Source organism: Lepisosteus platostomus, chromosome 2 (genome assembly GCF_059453375.1).
Source record: "Lepisosteus platostomus isolate fLepPlt1 chromosome 2, fLepPlt1.hap1, whole genome shotgun sequence".
Lineage (NCBI taxonomy): Eukaryota > Metazoa > Chordata > Actinopteri > Semionotiformes > Lepisosteidae > Lepisosteus > Lepisosteus platostomus.
Window position 1 is genome coordinate 72,228,322 of NC_142612.1, and position 12,718 is coordinate 72,241,039.

The 12,718-nt window shown below is 36.6% G+C and overlaps 1 protein-coding gene across 3 annotated transcripts in view; it reads left to right on the top strand.

Moving 5' to 3' along the window:
* dis3l2 (DIS3 like 3'-5' exoribonuclease 2) overlaps nt 1-12,718 on the top strand; it is a 137,139-nt gene that overhangs the window by 60,234 nt on the left and 64,187 nt on the right. For all 3 annotated transcript variants that reach the window (XR_015929549.1, XM_088616872.1, XM_088616883.1), the window contains exons 10-11: nt 2,194-2,273; nt 10,419-10,531. Coding sequence is in view for 2 of the 3 variants with exons in the window: in XM_088616872.1 (XP_088472998.1) it covers nt 2,194-2,273; nt 10,419-10,531 (193 nt within the window). In the remaining variant the exon portion in view is untranslated. The remainder of the gene's footprint in view (nt 1-2,193; nt 2,274-10,418; nt 10,532-12,718) is intronic.

A 12,718-nucleotide genomic window follows, 5' to 3' on the forward strand; every position in this document is an offset into this window, starting at 1 on the left:
TAACGTCTAGGTGGAGTTGCAGGGAGATAACCTTGTGTGGGAGTCTGACAACCAGATCACATGCTATACAGACGTGATGTTGGATGATCATAGCTTCAGTGCTTGTGCTCATGCCTCTGGTCTTATTTTATACATAAAAACATCTGTAAACAGTCATGATAATCATTTCGTGTGTCTCTTGTATGTTGTCTGCTTTCAGTTCCATACAGGTAGAAAGGAAAGATGGCTGAATGGGAGACCATCAGCTCAGTTTGATTTTTCATGCCACCATCCTCAAAGCCTTATTTCCTTAGATGGGCGAAGACTATATTCGCAGATTTCAGGGAATACAGGATTTCTTGTCAAATGTCAGATCAGTGAGGGTTGGAGATGAAACATGCGTCCATTTGTGATAAGCACTGTAATGAAATTCGTTATGATTTAAGCCAACTGAGATTCCCACGCAGGTGTAAGAACAGTACTTTTTCTGCAGTCCCCACTGGCACTTGTATACGGCATGCTCATTTTATGTAAAACATTGGAATTTTAGCTTTTTATGTAATCTTCCAGACATTTTTATTTATAAAGCACAAAAACTCAATTTCTGATGAGATTTTGTCCTAGACAGAGACTTTCTTATAAACACAGACATAACCATTAAGGGATCCGTAGTGTTCGTTTATGCCTGGTTTGAAAGTTGGTTGTTATTTAGTTTAAAAGGAGAAAAAATCTGCACCATTCACTTTTTCGCTTTAAATGTTGCCTTTATGCTACACTTTTAAAAGTCAGTTGATGCTAAGTCAGGAGCAATTGCAATGGTTTTCAAAGTTCTGATATTTGAATTTTTATCAAAATGAATTCAGCACTACACTGGCTAGGACCGAAGACTGTTTTGATACCTTAGGGAATGGAGGACACCTGATTTTATTTGCTCATAAGTCTGCTATTTTTAAAGTTGACCAATGCCATTGCTCTATTTAAAGAGTGAGATTTGTGTATCGATGGCAGTTGTAAAATTAATGAATGGTTTATTGTCAGTCAACATGAAGTGCAGTTGGCGCAAAGTTGAGTGATAATAAAATGCAGGATCTCTATCTGCTAAATTTGCTAGTTTTAGAACTGGTGTAATCCAGATTAATTGTAGGAATTAAAACAGGTGAGCAATGTGTGCTCACTTAGACGAGGTTCAGACAAGGACAGACAATTAACTGATTTATTTAGCGCCCTCTATGAACTGACATGGTGCTAACATAGCATCCTGATTTTTGAAATTCTATATGTGTATACTTTTTAGGAAGGCTTGCATGTGTTGCTCAATGAGATCGTAATCACTTTAAAGTATGTTGCGTAACATATGTATGTAAATATAATTTTTGCTCTCATAGTACTAAAATTTATGTCCAAAGTCAGTGGATCATGAATTCTGCCACTTGGGAGATTACATGCAGAAAATTCAACTGGATTTTTCATTAACATTTTACCTCAGGTCTCTGCATTTAGAATTTTTGCAGTGATTTCTGGCTTCTAGGGGTGAGCGTAAGATGTAAACTTTAGATTATTCAGTTTGCACGTACTGCCTTATCTCACTGACTGTACGGTCCCTGCTTCAAGAACTCCCGATCACCCAGACAGTAGTGAAAATCGGCGGGTGCCAGACCTTTGTTACTGCACCATTTAATTTCACTATTTACTTCCTCCGAGCAGCTGGAAACCCAGTTGTGCGACAGATTTTTTTTTTTAACTCTGTCCTAGAATATTGTAGTTTTGTATCGTCTCTGGGTGGTGAGATTTCAGGTTTTTTTTCCCACCGTTTGTGATGTGCAAAAGCCGAGTTATTAATGTGTCTAGCAAGTGAAATGTGTAGGGTGTCTGGCAAGGGAAAAAGCGAATCAGCAATAAGATGTTAAAATTAGTTTACCAAGGCATTTGAACTTAATAGAGGTTCATTTTCTTAGAAGTACTTTTTCCCCTCGATGCATTAGGTGCCTGCCAAATCAAACCCATTATGCTTTACCTGTAAAACCGTATGTTTCTGGATGCAATTTTAATAAAGAGTTGGGGGAATGGTTAACCTACATGAAAAGGGCGCCGCTCACGTGTTTCCAGAAGTGACTGTGTGTTTTCCATCAGAATTGTGTTTATGATGCCTGTTAATGTAAGATCACTGGGAAACATTTAACGCTTGTTTGTTTTGTATTGTTGTTCCCGGTGTAGGAAAGAATGTATATTCACAATCGACCCAGCCACTGCCAGGGACCTGGATGACGCCTTGTCTTGTAAACCACTCCCAGATGGTATGTTGGCTTTTTTAGTACATATTTTCCCCTTGTTCCAGAGATCACTCGCTTAACATTAAGGTGACCATAGGAACAAACGCACAAATGCCGTAACGTTACAGTGTGAGAATCACAGCAAGCTGCGTTTTTACTTCTGACATTCTGACCCTCTGATCACTAAACGTGGTGTGAAGATCTTTGCCTTCGCTCTTCATTTTTATGTTTTTTAAATTTTCCTGATGGAGTATAGATTCTGTCATTCTTTTTTTTATAAACATGGTGTTTCTGGTTTTATCTGTAGTCTGTTTACTTGTCTATGAAGTAGACATACAACTTACTCACTTTAGTACGTAAACAAGAAGATGAACTCAAAGTATGCCTAAATGTTAGGAATTTGAAGATGAAGTCAGCAGCCTGTTTCAGTTGAAGGTTTTATTTAGTTTTGATATTAATAAAAGTGACAAACTATATAATAACACAAAAGATAATGTAAGGTTAACTGAACCCCTCTTTCCCTTTGAATTTAAAACTGAAGAAAACCTTAGTGATTGGACACTCTAGGTATGGCTGTTTCTTGGATTGAGTAAACTGAGATGACGAAATTAGTCTAACTATAGCTTCATCAACACCGCCAAATGCCTTTTCAGTGGTAAGGAAAAGACAATTGTTTTTTTTCTGACTATAATGTATTAAATGTCTTTTTGGAAAACCTTTGCCATGTAGAACATTTACATCTTATGAAATCTTTAATGTAAAATGATGGCCAAAACCACTTTGGACTTTTATACAGCATATAATCTAAAACTCATTCATGAATAATCTCATTCAAGTTTTTTTTTAAGTGGAAAGCTCAATTCCAATTCAACTTACTGACAGTTTGAGAGAAATTAACATAAACTGGAGATCCTTTAGCACTCACTAACTGCCAGAAATGAATAAAATAAATATAAAATATAACTTTTTAGCCTAACAATGCTCTGTAATTGAGATTAGTCGAGATTTTCACGTGATTACTTATTTTAATAAAGTTGTTGTAAGTAATGACTTTGTTCTTTGCCACTGTATCTAAAGCTCCATCTCTGGAATCAAAGGGTGTAGCATCTTACCAGCAGCTCAAGGTTCAGAGCAGAAGTGGATCACAAGGAAATCTAGCACCTATCTAACATCTTGCATTCATTCACATGAAAATTGAAGGAGGAACAATTTGAAAAGGATGCAGTATCTTTTACTGAATCAGTTCTGTGTCTGCCCCATGCTCTTCTTCTGCATTTCAGTAGCAGTAGTGTGGAATTCCACTGCGAAAATACAAACACAAGGAAAAAACAGGTTTTGCTTTGGGAGTCTTCATCAGATGTGTGTGTGTGTGTGTGTGGGGGGGGGGGGGCATTAGTATGAGCCAAAGTGTAGGAGACTTAAGAACTGGAAAGGGAGAAGCGATGAAGAGGGGTGAGTTGGGGATTAGTATGGATTTTTCTTTGCAGATGTGTTTATCATTATCCAGAAGTATGGGAGATGTTTTCCTCACTACGTTTGGAATTCTATATCTGTAATTGAATGGAAATATTTAGAAATAAATTAGCTGATCACAGAGCAGGGGGAAAGTATGGACCTAGTTTAAATTTGATTTCTGAATGCTTTCTGTTACTGGGGGGTTTTGAATCTTTGCGAAAAGACTCGGACAGAAAGGGCAATGAAATCCTGTCTGGCTAAGGTAAAATAGTGAACTGTTGACATTGAGAGATCTTTGATCCCTGCTGCTCTGACCAGTCTTTTTCAGCAGTGTAAATAGCAGGCCACCTTCTGCAAAAAATACAATTGTTGAGATTGCCAGACAAATGTGATGCCTTCTGGATTATTTTGAAATGACCTGAGGGGTTATGTATTCTGGATCTATAGTTCCAAAACAAGACAATAACTTATATTTTAAGCATCTCCATAAATCTGGAAGTTCTTCATAGGAATATGACAAGGTTTGCAAACCCAGACAAACAAGGAGCTAGGAGTGAAAGACCTCTGAATTATATGTCTCTCTTGTTGTGAGTTAGTCCATCTTTTTTTGCTAAAAGATATTCTGTGGAACAAAGGCCTCATGACTAGAAATTACAGTGTACCTCCAGTACCAATTTTTCATTGCTACTTAATCATTATTCATGTCATTTTATTTTTGAGTACTGCATTAATTCATATGTAGAACTTCACCTAAATTGCAGTGCATTCTCAAGCTCAAAATGTCTGATAAGCTAAGAGCAAAATATTGTGTTGTTTATAGTGTCTATTGTTTTACAGACATAATGCAAAACAAAGAAATTGAATACCCACATAAAACCAGGTGATTACCATCAAGGAGAACAAATAGAGATACATATGATCAGATGGAACTGATCAGTTGATTACAGTCAGGTGGGCACGGCTGGTGAACAGCAGAATCAGCTGGTACTGATACAGATGATTACAATCAGATGGGCTCAATTGAAGAAGAATACAATCAGGTGGAACACAGAGAGATGATTGCGATCAGCCAGACACAAAAGCCATGATGTCAGTGTGAGTCAGCGCCCCCCAGGTCAGAGTGATGTAATGTCCACTGCCATGGGGGGTGTGTGAAGTGCATGATTTGTACAAAGGGTTTTAACATGTAGCCCAGTGGCAGTCACCACTGCAGGATCCAGAAAAGTTGGCAAAGCAGGAACCTTAATTGAGATTTTTTTGATGAGCGTGTCAGTTGTACCATTTTTATTAAAAGCTGTTAAAGTTTTAGGATCCTAAACATTTGAGAACCCTGATCTGGTCTGGTGGTAAGTATGCAATGAGGTGGTTTTGCTGCTGGAATAGTGTTCTGCAAAGCTAAAGGCAGCCCATAAAATTGTCATATTGTAAGTCATATGCAGTAGAAATGATAAAATGCTTATTTTACATACAGTTACATCTTTTAAGTTATACTGTACATAAACATCTGAGTTGTTAAGTTTAATATATCAGCTTATTGCTAATGATTGTCTTTATGTGTTTTTATTTAAATATATAGAACTCTGAGAAGGCTCAGTGCGGAAAATTGAACTTCAATGTGGTTTATAACACTGATTTACTTTCCCACCACATGTCCTCGAAATGAGCTTTGAGGACTCTTTCAGAAGTTTTTTTTTGTGTGATTAGTTGTGATTAAGCACAATGTAAGGTGAAACAGTAACAAAATCATACAGGACTTGCATGATGGTTTAATGCATCGTGAAAGATGTAACAGGAAAAAGCTGATATACGTTATAGCTTTCAAGGGAATGTGGAAAATTGAGTCCTTTTGAGAGAAAGTGAGTTCCGTATAAGTTCCTTGCTAATTGTTTTAACATTAAGTCATTCGTTTAAGCCAAGCTGTAACCATAACAGAGTCAACATTTGTAAAGTTGGTAGTTTCACCTGAAGAGACATCTCTGTTTGACAGGTTTAGCAATTTCATGTTGGAAAGGATCTCGAACACCAGGGTGTTTTTTTTTTTGAAGTGCCTGGACAGTGCTCCAGTCAGTGAAGCTATCATTCATAGCTTTTATGCTAGCCTTTCTACCATTAGTGTTAATTGAGTGAAAATGACCATATGAAAGTGTGGAGTCCTCACAGAGTGCCGAGTGCACTTGTACATCTCAGGCACTGCTGTTGGAGGAATTACATCATCTCAGTCTCTTTCGGCGACCTTCAAGTGAGTCAATATACAAGCATGTATCAGCTTTTTTATTTTTCTGTTTGATAATGTTTGATAGTCTCATTTGTGCCCATAGTAGTGCATGTACACCCAAATGCAGTGCTTCATGCTGGAATCAAGTTCAAGTTTAAGGTGATATGTACCTGAGTACAATGAAATGCTTACTTGTGTGTTTTCCCTCACATGACAAATGGCATAAAAGATTCATAACATTGAAATAGAAAATTAAATAACAATTCTTGGGGACAGGAACAGGGAGAACCCTGTGCATATTAGAATTAAGAGAGTAGATCTTGTGAACCTTAAAAAATGGGAAAATTCAGGATTTCCTTAATAGCACAATTTTTTGCAATGGCCTTATCATAATGAGCTCAGTAAGAGGATGCCTACATTTGTGTAATTTGTGTGCATGTGCTGAGGGATTGTCAGTTTTCTTTTGTGTTCAGTTATTCTATAAACTAATATATGCATGAAACACAGCATCCAAGATATCGGATGAAGAAAGGATCCTTCCTGGAGATTTTAAAGTCCCATTAAAGCCCTTGCATTTTGTCAAAATACAGCAAACCATGTTGAATAGAGCTTTTCATCCTAATCTTGAGACTTCAAATGCAAGGTACTGGGAGCTACAGTAAATCACCACTAAGCACATAAGATGGAAGACAATGCTTTTTTTTTGGCATACATACTGTTTATTATCGATAGGTGACGTATGTAACAAGTGTTTGTGGCAGTCCAAGAGTTAATTCCTTCAGAAGCACTTCTTTTGATGATACAAGTTGAAATAAAACAAAACATTAATTCTGATTCATTGCTACTGTGATTTGTCCAACTTGATTGTTGTGTGGATAGAACATCTCTGATTACTTTTGGAGAGATGCACTTCAGAATGGCATTCAAACAATAGTGTGGTTATTGTATTTGTCACATTTCAGTCATCAAGACATCTTTGTCTCACCATTTTGTTGTATCCAGCATATTCCCATTGATTTACAGATGTATCCTACTGTTTGCATCTTGGCACATGCTAACAAAAGTGTCTCATTAAGAAATCTGACTAGTTAAATGATACTGTCATTCTCAAGTTTGTAGCTTTCTTTGGCTAAGATAGCAAAAATAGTTCTAAATTAACTATATCTTAAATAACAATAGTGTAATTCAGACCATTTTAATAGACAGTCCTATATTATTGTAGAAGGAAATTTGTACTGGTTGAACTTAGTTTTTAAGCCTGACATGCCGGCTGAGATTTGGAAAAAAATGAAAGCTATAATTACAAATTAATGCCCTAAGGAATGTCTTCAAACCTTTAAGCCTTATGAATGCACTGGTATGTACAGTACCTGCAGATTTGCTCAATTTAGTGGGATTAAGGATTTCATTTGCTGTTACTTTGGGATGGTTTTGAGATTCTGTGAAAATACTAAACAGAATGAGCTCTGGAGGTTTATTTTATTTGAAAGGGAGTTCTTTCTTTCTTTCACAATAACCACAGCAAAACTTCCGCCCAAGAAAACATTGGAAAGGAGAATGTTCATGCATAGTGGTGCACTGCACAGCACATAATGATTTCCATGTTTAGCTGTTGCTCTACCTAAGTCATGCTCATCAAATGTATTTAAAGCCTTTCCTAGGTGTATTCAGTATCATATGTACAGCATATGGAATTCAGGCTTTGAACTTCCAAAGGAAGGAAATATTACACTAGTCATTCATGAAAGAAAAAACACAGACCAAGCCCAGTGTTTACATTTTATTTTTCATTCAGAAAAAAAAGTTACAGATGAACTAATATTTCTGTGAATGTGAAATCAGCTGGGTTTATTTTAAAGCAGTGCTCTATTTTTGTAGTAATCTGTGCTGTTCGTTTCAAGATGTTAGTTTTGGACCTTTCTTTCTAAGAACACAGAGCCCCCACTAGATTAACCATCCTCACAGTGTAAACAGAGGCTTTTTTAAGGAAAGTGCCTTTAGGATTGCATTGACTATATCTAGCTTGCATGTAATACAGTACTTGTTTGAATTGTCCTGCCCTGCATCACAAACTGGGGACTCAATATTGATAATATTGAAATACAATAGAATGGGGGTCGTGATGTAAATATATTTTATGTTTAAAATAGCTCAAGAAAAAAATGTTGGTGATTGTAATTTTGGGGTAGAAATTTCATGTGCTGCCAGCAGTCAAGAAATATTGGGAATCTGGACAGCAAGAAACAAGCTTTGTGTGTGCTGTTCCAGCTGATATCATTCGGTTCTTACTCGGCTGTTCAAGTGGACCCTCACCTATCTTGACATTGAGCCTTATCAGCCATATACAAGGACCAGAAGAGTTATGGCCCCTATACACTTTTTGTGCAAAAACATACAAGCTTCTGACCATCCCCAGGTTTGTAGAATTTATTGTTACCGAAATACTGTGGGTTGTTGTCTTTTGTGTTTACTATTAACAGGGCATGCTTTCAAAGCGTTAATAGTGCTAATATTTCAGGAGAGTTGGAAGGCAAAGTAGATGAATTCATGGACATAGTGTGTTGCTCTTCCACAAGGCATGTTAATGTCAAAGCTTGCTTTGTACATGCTGCTTTTATTGAGCAACTTTTAGGTGGTCCAGTGGAAAGTCAATAGCCAAGCACTTGAGGGGTCTGCACAGTGTATCAGTTTTTCCCACTGGTTCAGTCTTTTCTTACGACCTTAATGAGACATCGCGAAATAATCATGCAGCTGTGATTAAATATCTAAATCACAACTGTGCAAGTCGTGTACAACAACATGTGAGTGTGTGTGTGGAAACATAATGTGCAAATTCCTGATTCCTGATGAAGTCTCACTCTTTTCTTTCGGTGGTGAAAATCCTTATGTTTGTTTAGCTTAAGGCCAGACAGCTTGAGAACTAAATGCATAATAATGAGGGTAGTTTAAGAAGAAAAACAACTTGGTTTTAGTTTTCAATCGTGTAACTTAAACTTGATAAACACACGAGTGGTGAATTTCACACGCAATGAGAAGCTGGAGAATCACTTCCACAAATGATCATGTTGAACATAAGTTTTATTGTAGGTTGTTCCTACAATTTGTGCATACTGGGTATACTGTATATAGCCAATCATGAAATATCATCCAAAATTTAACCCAATTGCCCATTTTATTAAAACCACTGGTGGTAAAAATTGGTTTGTATTAATTGATCAGAAGATGGTTTATTGAAAAATGGTACCAACCATTTAAAAAACGTTAATTATTCATACACTTGGCATTTTTCTGTTTTCCTCTTTTCCTTTCCACAAATGTGTATAGTTGTTAGTTTTTATGTAAAGAGCGCTGTTTTTTTGTACTTTATTCTAAAACAGAGAGAGAATTTAACTTAAGTTTCAAGCCAAAACCCTAGTAGTAAATCTTGCTTAGTGTTCAGAAAACTCAATTTTGTTTCAAAACCTATAATGTTTTTAAATAGGGATACTGAAAGAATAAATGCTCCATAATAGGCAGTCCTAAGAATTTCCCTCCCTTTTTGGTCTTTTAGTAAATAATTCCTTCACGGTCACAAAATATTCATTGTGTACTGTAAATCCAGATAAAAATGTACATTCAGATGAAATGTATCCAGGTTGTTCCAGGTTTGTGTAGATCACACAAGGATTGGAAGTTAATGTGTCAAAACAAATGGTGAGAGATTTGAAAAATAAAGAGACAGTCAGATTTAGCAGTTGTTTTCTGAGAAACATTCTCTTGAGTTGTAGCAAACAAACAAGAAGTACCTGGCTTTTGGAAAAATGGGGGGAAACCAATAAGCTGTTTTAATTAATTTCCTTTTCCCTGAATATTTCAAATGTATTTCTATCTTTGGCAGAAATGGGAAAAGAAGGCAGCATTCATTTTTGGGGATTGCTTCAGGTGTTGCAGAATTAGTACTGATATGATACTTTTTATTTTTTATAAGATAAGATCACTTTATTGGCCATATACAATTTCTTGTATTAGGAATTTGTCTTTTCGCATACCCCAACTTGCTTTCCATTTTTGTTTTGTTGCCGTTCTAGTGATGTTTCATTTTTCTATGCAATTTACCACAGGTAAAGCTATACATTAATGAAAGGGCACTTCATACAACACAAAGTAAAAATAAAAAAAGATCTGCAGGAAGTGCTGAGCGGTGTATCTGAGTAGGAATGTATAAACATGAGAGAAAGTAATGTTTCAACAAAAATGGGATTCTCAGTGCACATCTCCTTTTGAATACATCTGGCATGAAAAGCTTTATTTCAAAAATACGTATGGGAGAAATTAAATATCTTGAACAAAGTCATTGAATTCATACCAAAAGCAGATACGGTTTTTTTTTTCTGTACAGTGATCACATTCAGTATAAAAGATAACAAGAATATAAGGCATGGCCTGGAAAACGCTGGTATTCCCATGCAATATGATACAAGGGTCTTGTTTAATTTCCTCCCCTTTCCTTTCTCACTCAGGAAACTTTGAAGTTGGAGTTCATATCGCTGATGTCAGTTATTTTGTGGAAGAAGGGAATGCAATGGATTTGGTTGCTAGCAGAAGAGCGACCAGCGTCTACCTTGTGCAAAAGGTGTCTGTTTGATCTGTTCAATACTTAACCTTTTTGACATTTTATTTTTTTAAATCTGTTTCTTTTGCATTTTTATTATTAGTAGAATGTTGTGCTGCCAACATTTTTGAGTTTAGAAAATAACTAGAAATCAAAGTCATCCTTATTACATTCAAAACTTGCAGTGCTTTCCTTTTCACTTACAATTCCACTATACTGATTTGTTTTCTTTTTTGTGTTTATAAGCTATGTACTCTAATTGTTTTTCTTTTTTGCCTCGGTGAAATTGAAGACCTAAGTTGAGTATTCACATTTTGCATTATCTCCTGCAAGCACAGTTTTTAAAAAGCATGTTGAATGTGAATTTGATGATTGAGTGAACCCGGTAGCTATCGCAGATGCATTGAAAATCTGGCTGCTAATTATTTGATAAGCCATTGACAAAAAAAGCATTAAATATTTCCTCCACTAACGGATGGATAAAACTGAGGATTTGACAGGTGACGTGGGATGGATGCTGCTTTTTAATTGCAGCGCTGAAGCAGGACAGTAAATTATAGTGCTTCGTGACTCTGTCATCCCCATGGAGTTATTGAGACGTTTGGATCCGTGACTGGATTTTAATGGGAGCCGTTGAGGGTGACTGAAAAGAGCTGTTACAACTAACAAGCCTGTTAAGTGTTTGTGACAGCAGCTGACAGTCTGCCTTTCTGTTCATCTTCTCCAAGACAGGCAAACTACAGAACGCGGTCCTTCGTGACAAGATGGTTCAGTTTGTTTTGTAAACTCACATCGCCGAGCCTGGTGCTGCAGACCATCTGTAGAGTGTCTGATGAACGTTTTACCTTCTTTACTAGCAAGCTGTCAATACCACTGATGATAAATTCATTCCAGGGCTTTTTATTTGTACCTGCGATATCATAGCTTCCATTATTGCAATTTTTTCAGACCTTATTTCTTATAGTTTTATTTTTTTGTAAAGAAATATAAGGGAGACTTACGGGAAACTCTGAAATCATGTTGCCAGACCTTATGAACTCATCCTCATAGACAGCATAATAGAACACATTTTCACATTATCTCATCCAGAGTACAAAGTCTGATGTTTAATCAGATCTGAGGTGTTTCTAAAATGTGTTCTACAGGGAAAACCAAGAAGTGAGACTGCCCGTGGGGTATTTTCTCTCTGTTCTGTAGTAGTGGATTTTGAAGTACAATGCATCATGGTTTCATTGTGAATTAAGAACTGTTGTCCTTTCACTTTAATGCCTTCCAGAACAGAAATTAACGAGGCTGCAGTAAGAAAACTTGAGGTCTTAATAAATAGAATGAAATTAAAAAGGATTACATGGACAACCAACAAGGAGACCAGTACTCATGTTCTGAATACTGGAAAGTACTAAATGAACAGGCACTCTGTTCCTCATCACCTCTTTCTGATGCTCAAATTAAGATTGCTAGGATGCTTGTGTTCCTTTCATGTAAAGGAATGAAGGTGAAAGTATCCAGATTAATTTACCTGTATTATGAACCAAATCTTTACCTGAACTAGATGGGGGAAGAAAAAGTAATATGTATAGTAGCTTAATAGATAATTTATTGAATAATTCTTAATATGTTATACTGCAATTTGGAATATCTGCATTGACACAATTATCATCATTTAAGGCCTGAAAACAAGGGGCATGGTAGATACTGATTTTGAGTTTGTCTTCTAAGCAAGATATAATAGCTTAGTACAGGAGACTAGTGACTAATTACCTTGAAATATATTTGCAATAAAGCAAGCGATAAGCAGTGTTACAGGCATGTGCAGTGCTCCCTCTCCTCCTACTTGCCTGCCAGCCCATTGTCATGTGTTTGTATCTTCATGGTAAAAACGGCTTTCTGTCAGCCCTTTGTGCTTCCTAAATGCGGGGTGATTGAATTCATCTGGAAAAGGGGAGGTTATCGTTGGCCTTTGACACTTTTTCTTTTTATCTTCTGTTCTCATCACTAGCAGAAGCCAAAGTGTGAATCTGCTGAATAATGGAAAGAGGTTCAGATAGGGATTTTTGAAATAAAGAAAAGCTCAGCGAAAGGAATAATTACACTGCCACTGGGAAGTCATGATGGTGAAAGTAGTTCTACTTCAGTGTTCTTCAGTGCTTCCATCTGCATTGATCTTCAGTCAATGGAGCTATATGTGTGTTTCTTACTGCTTTTACG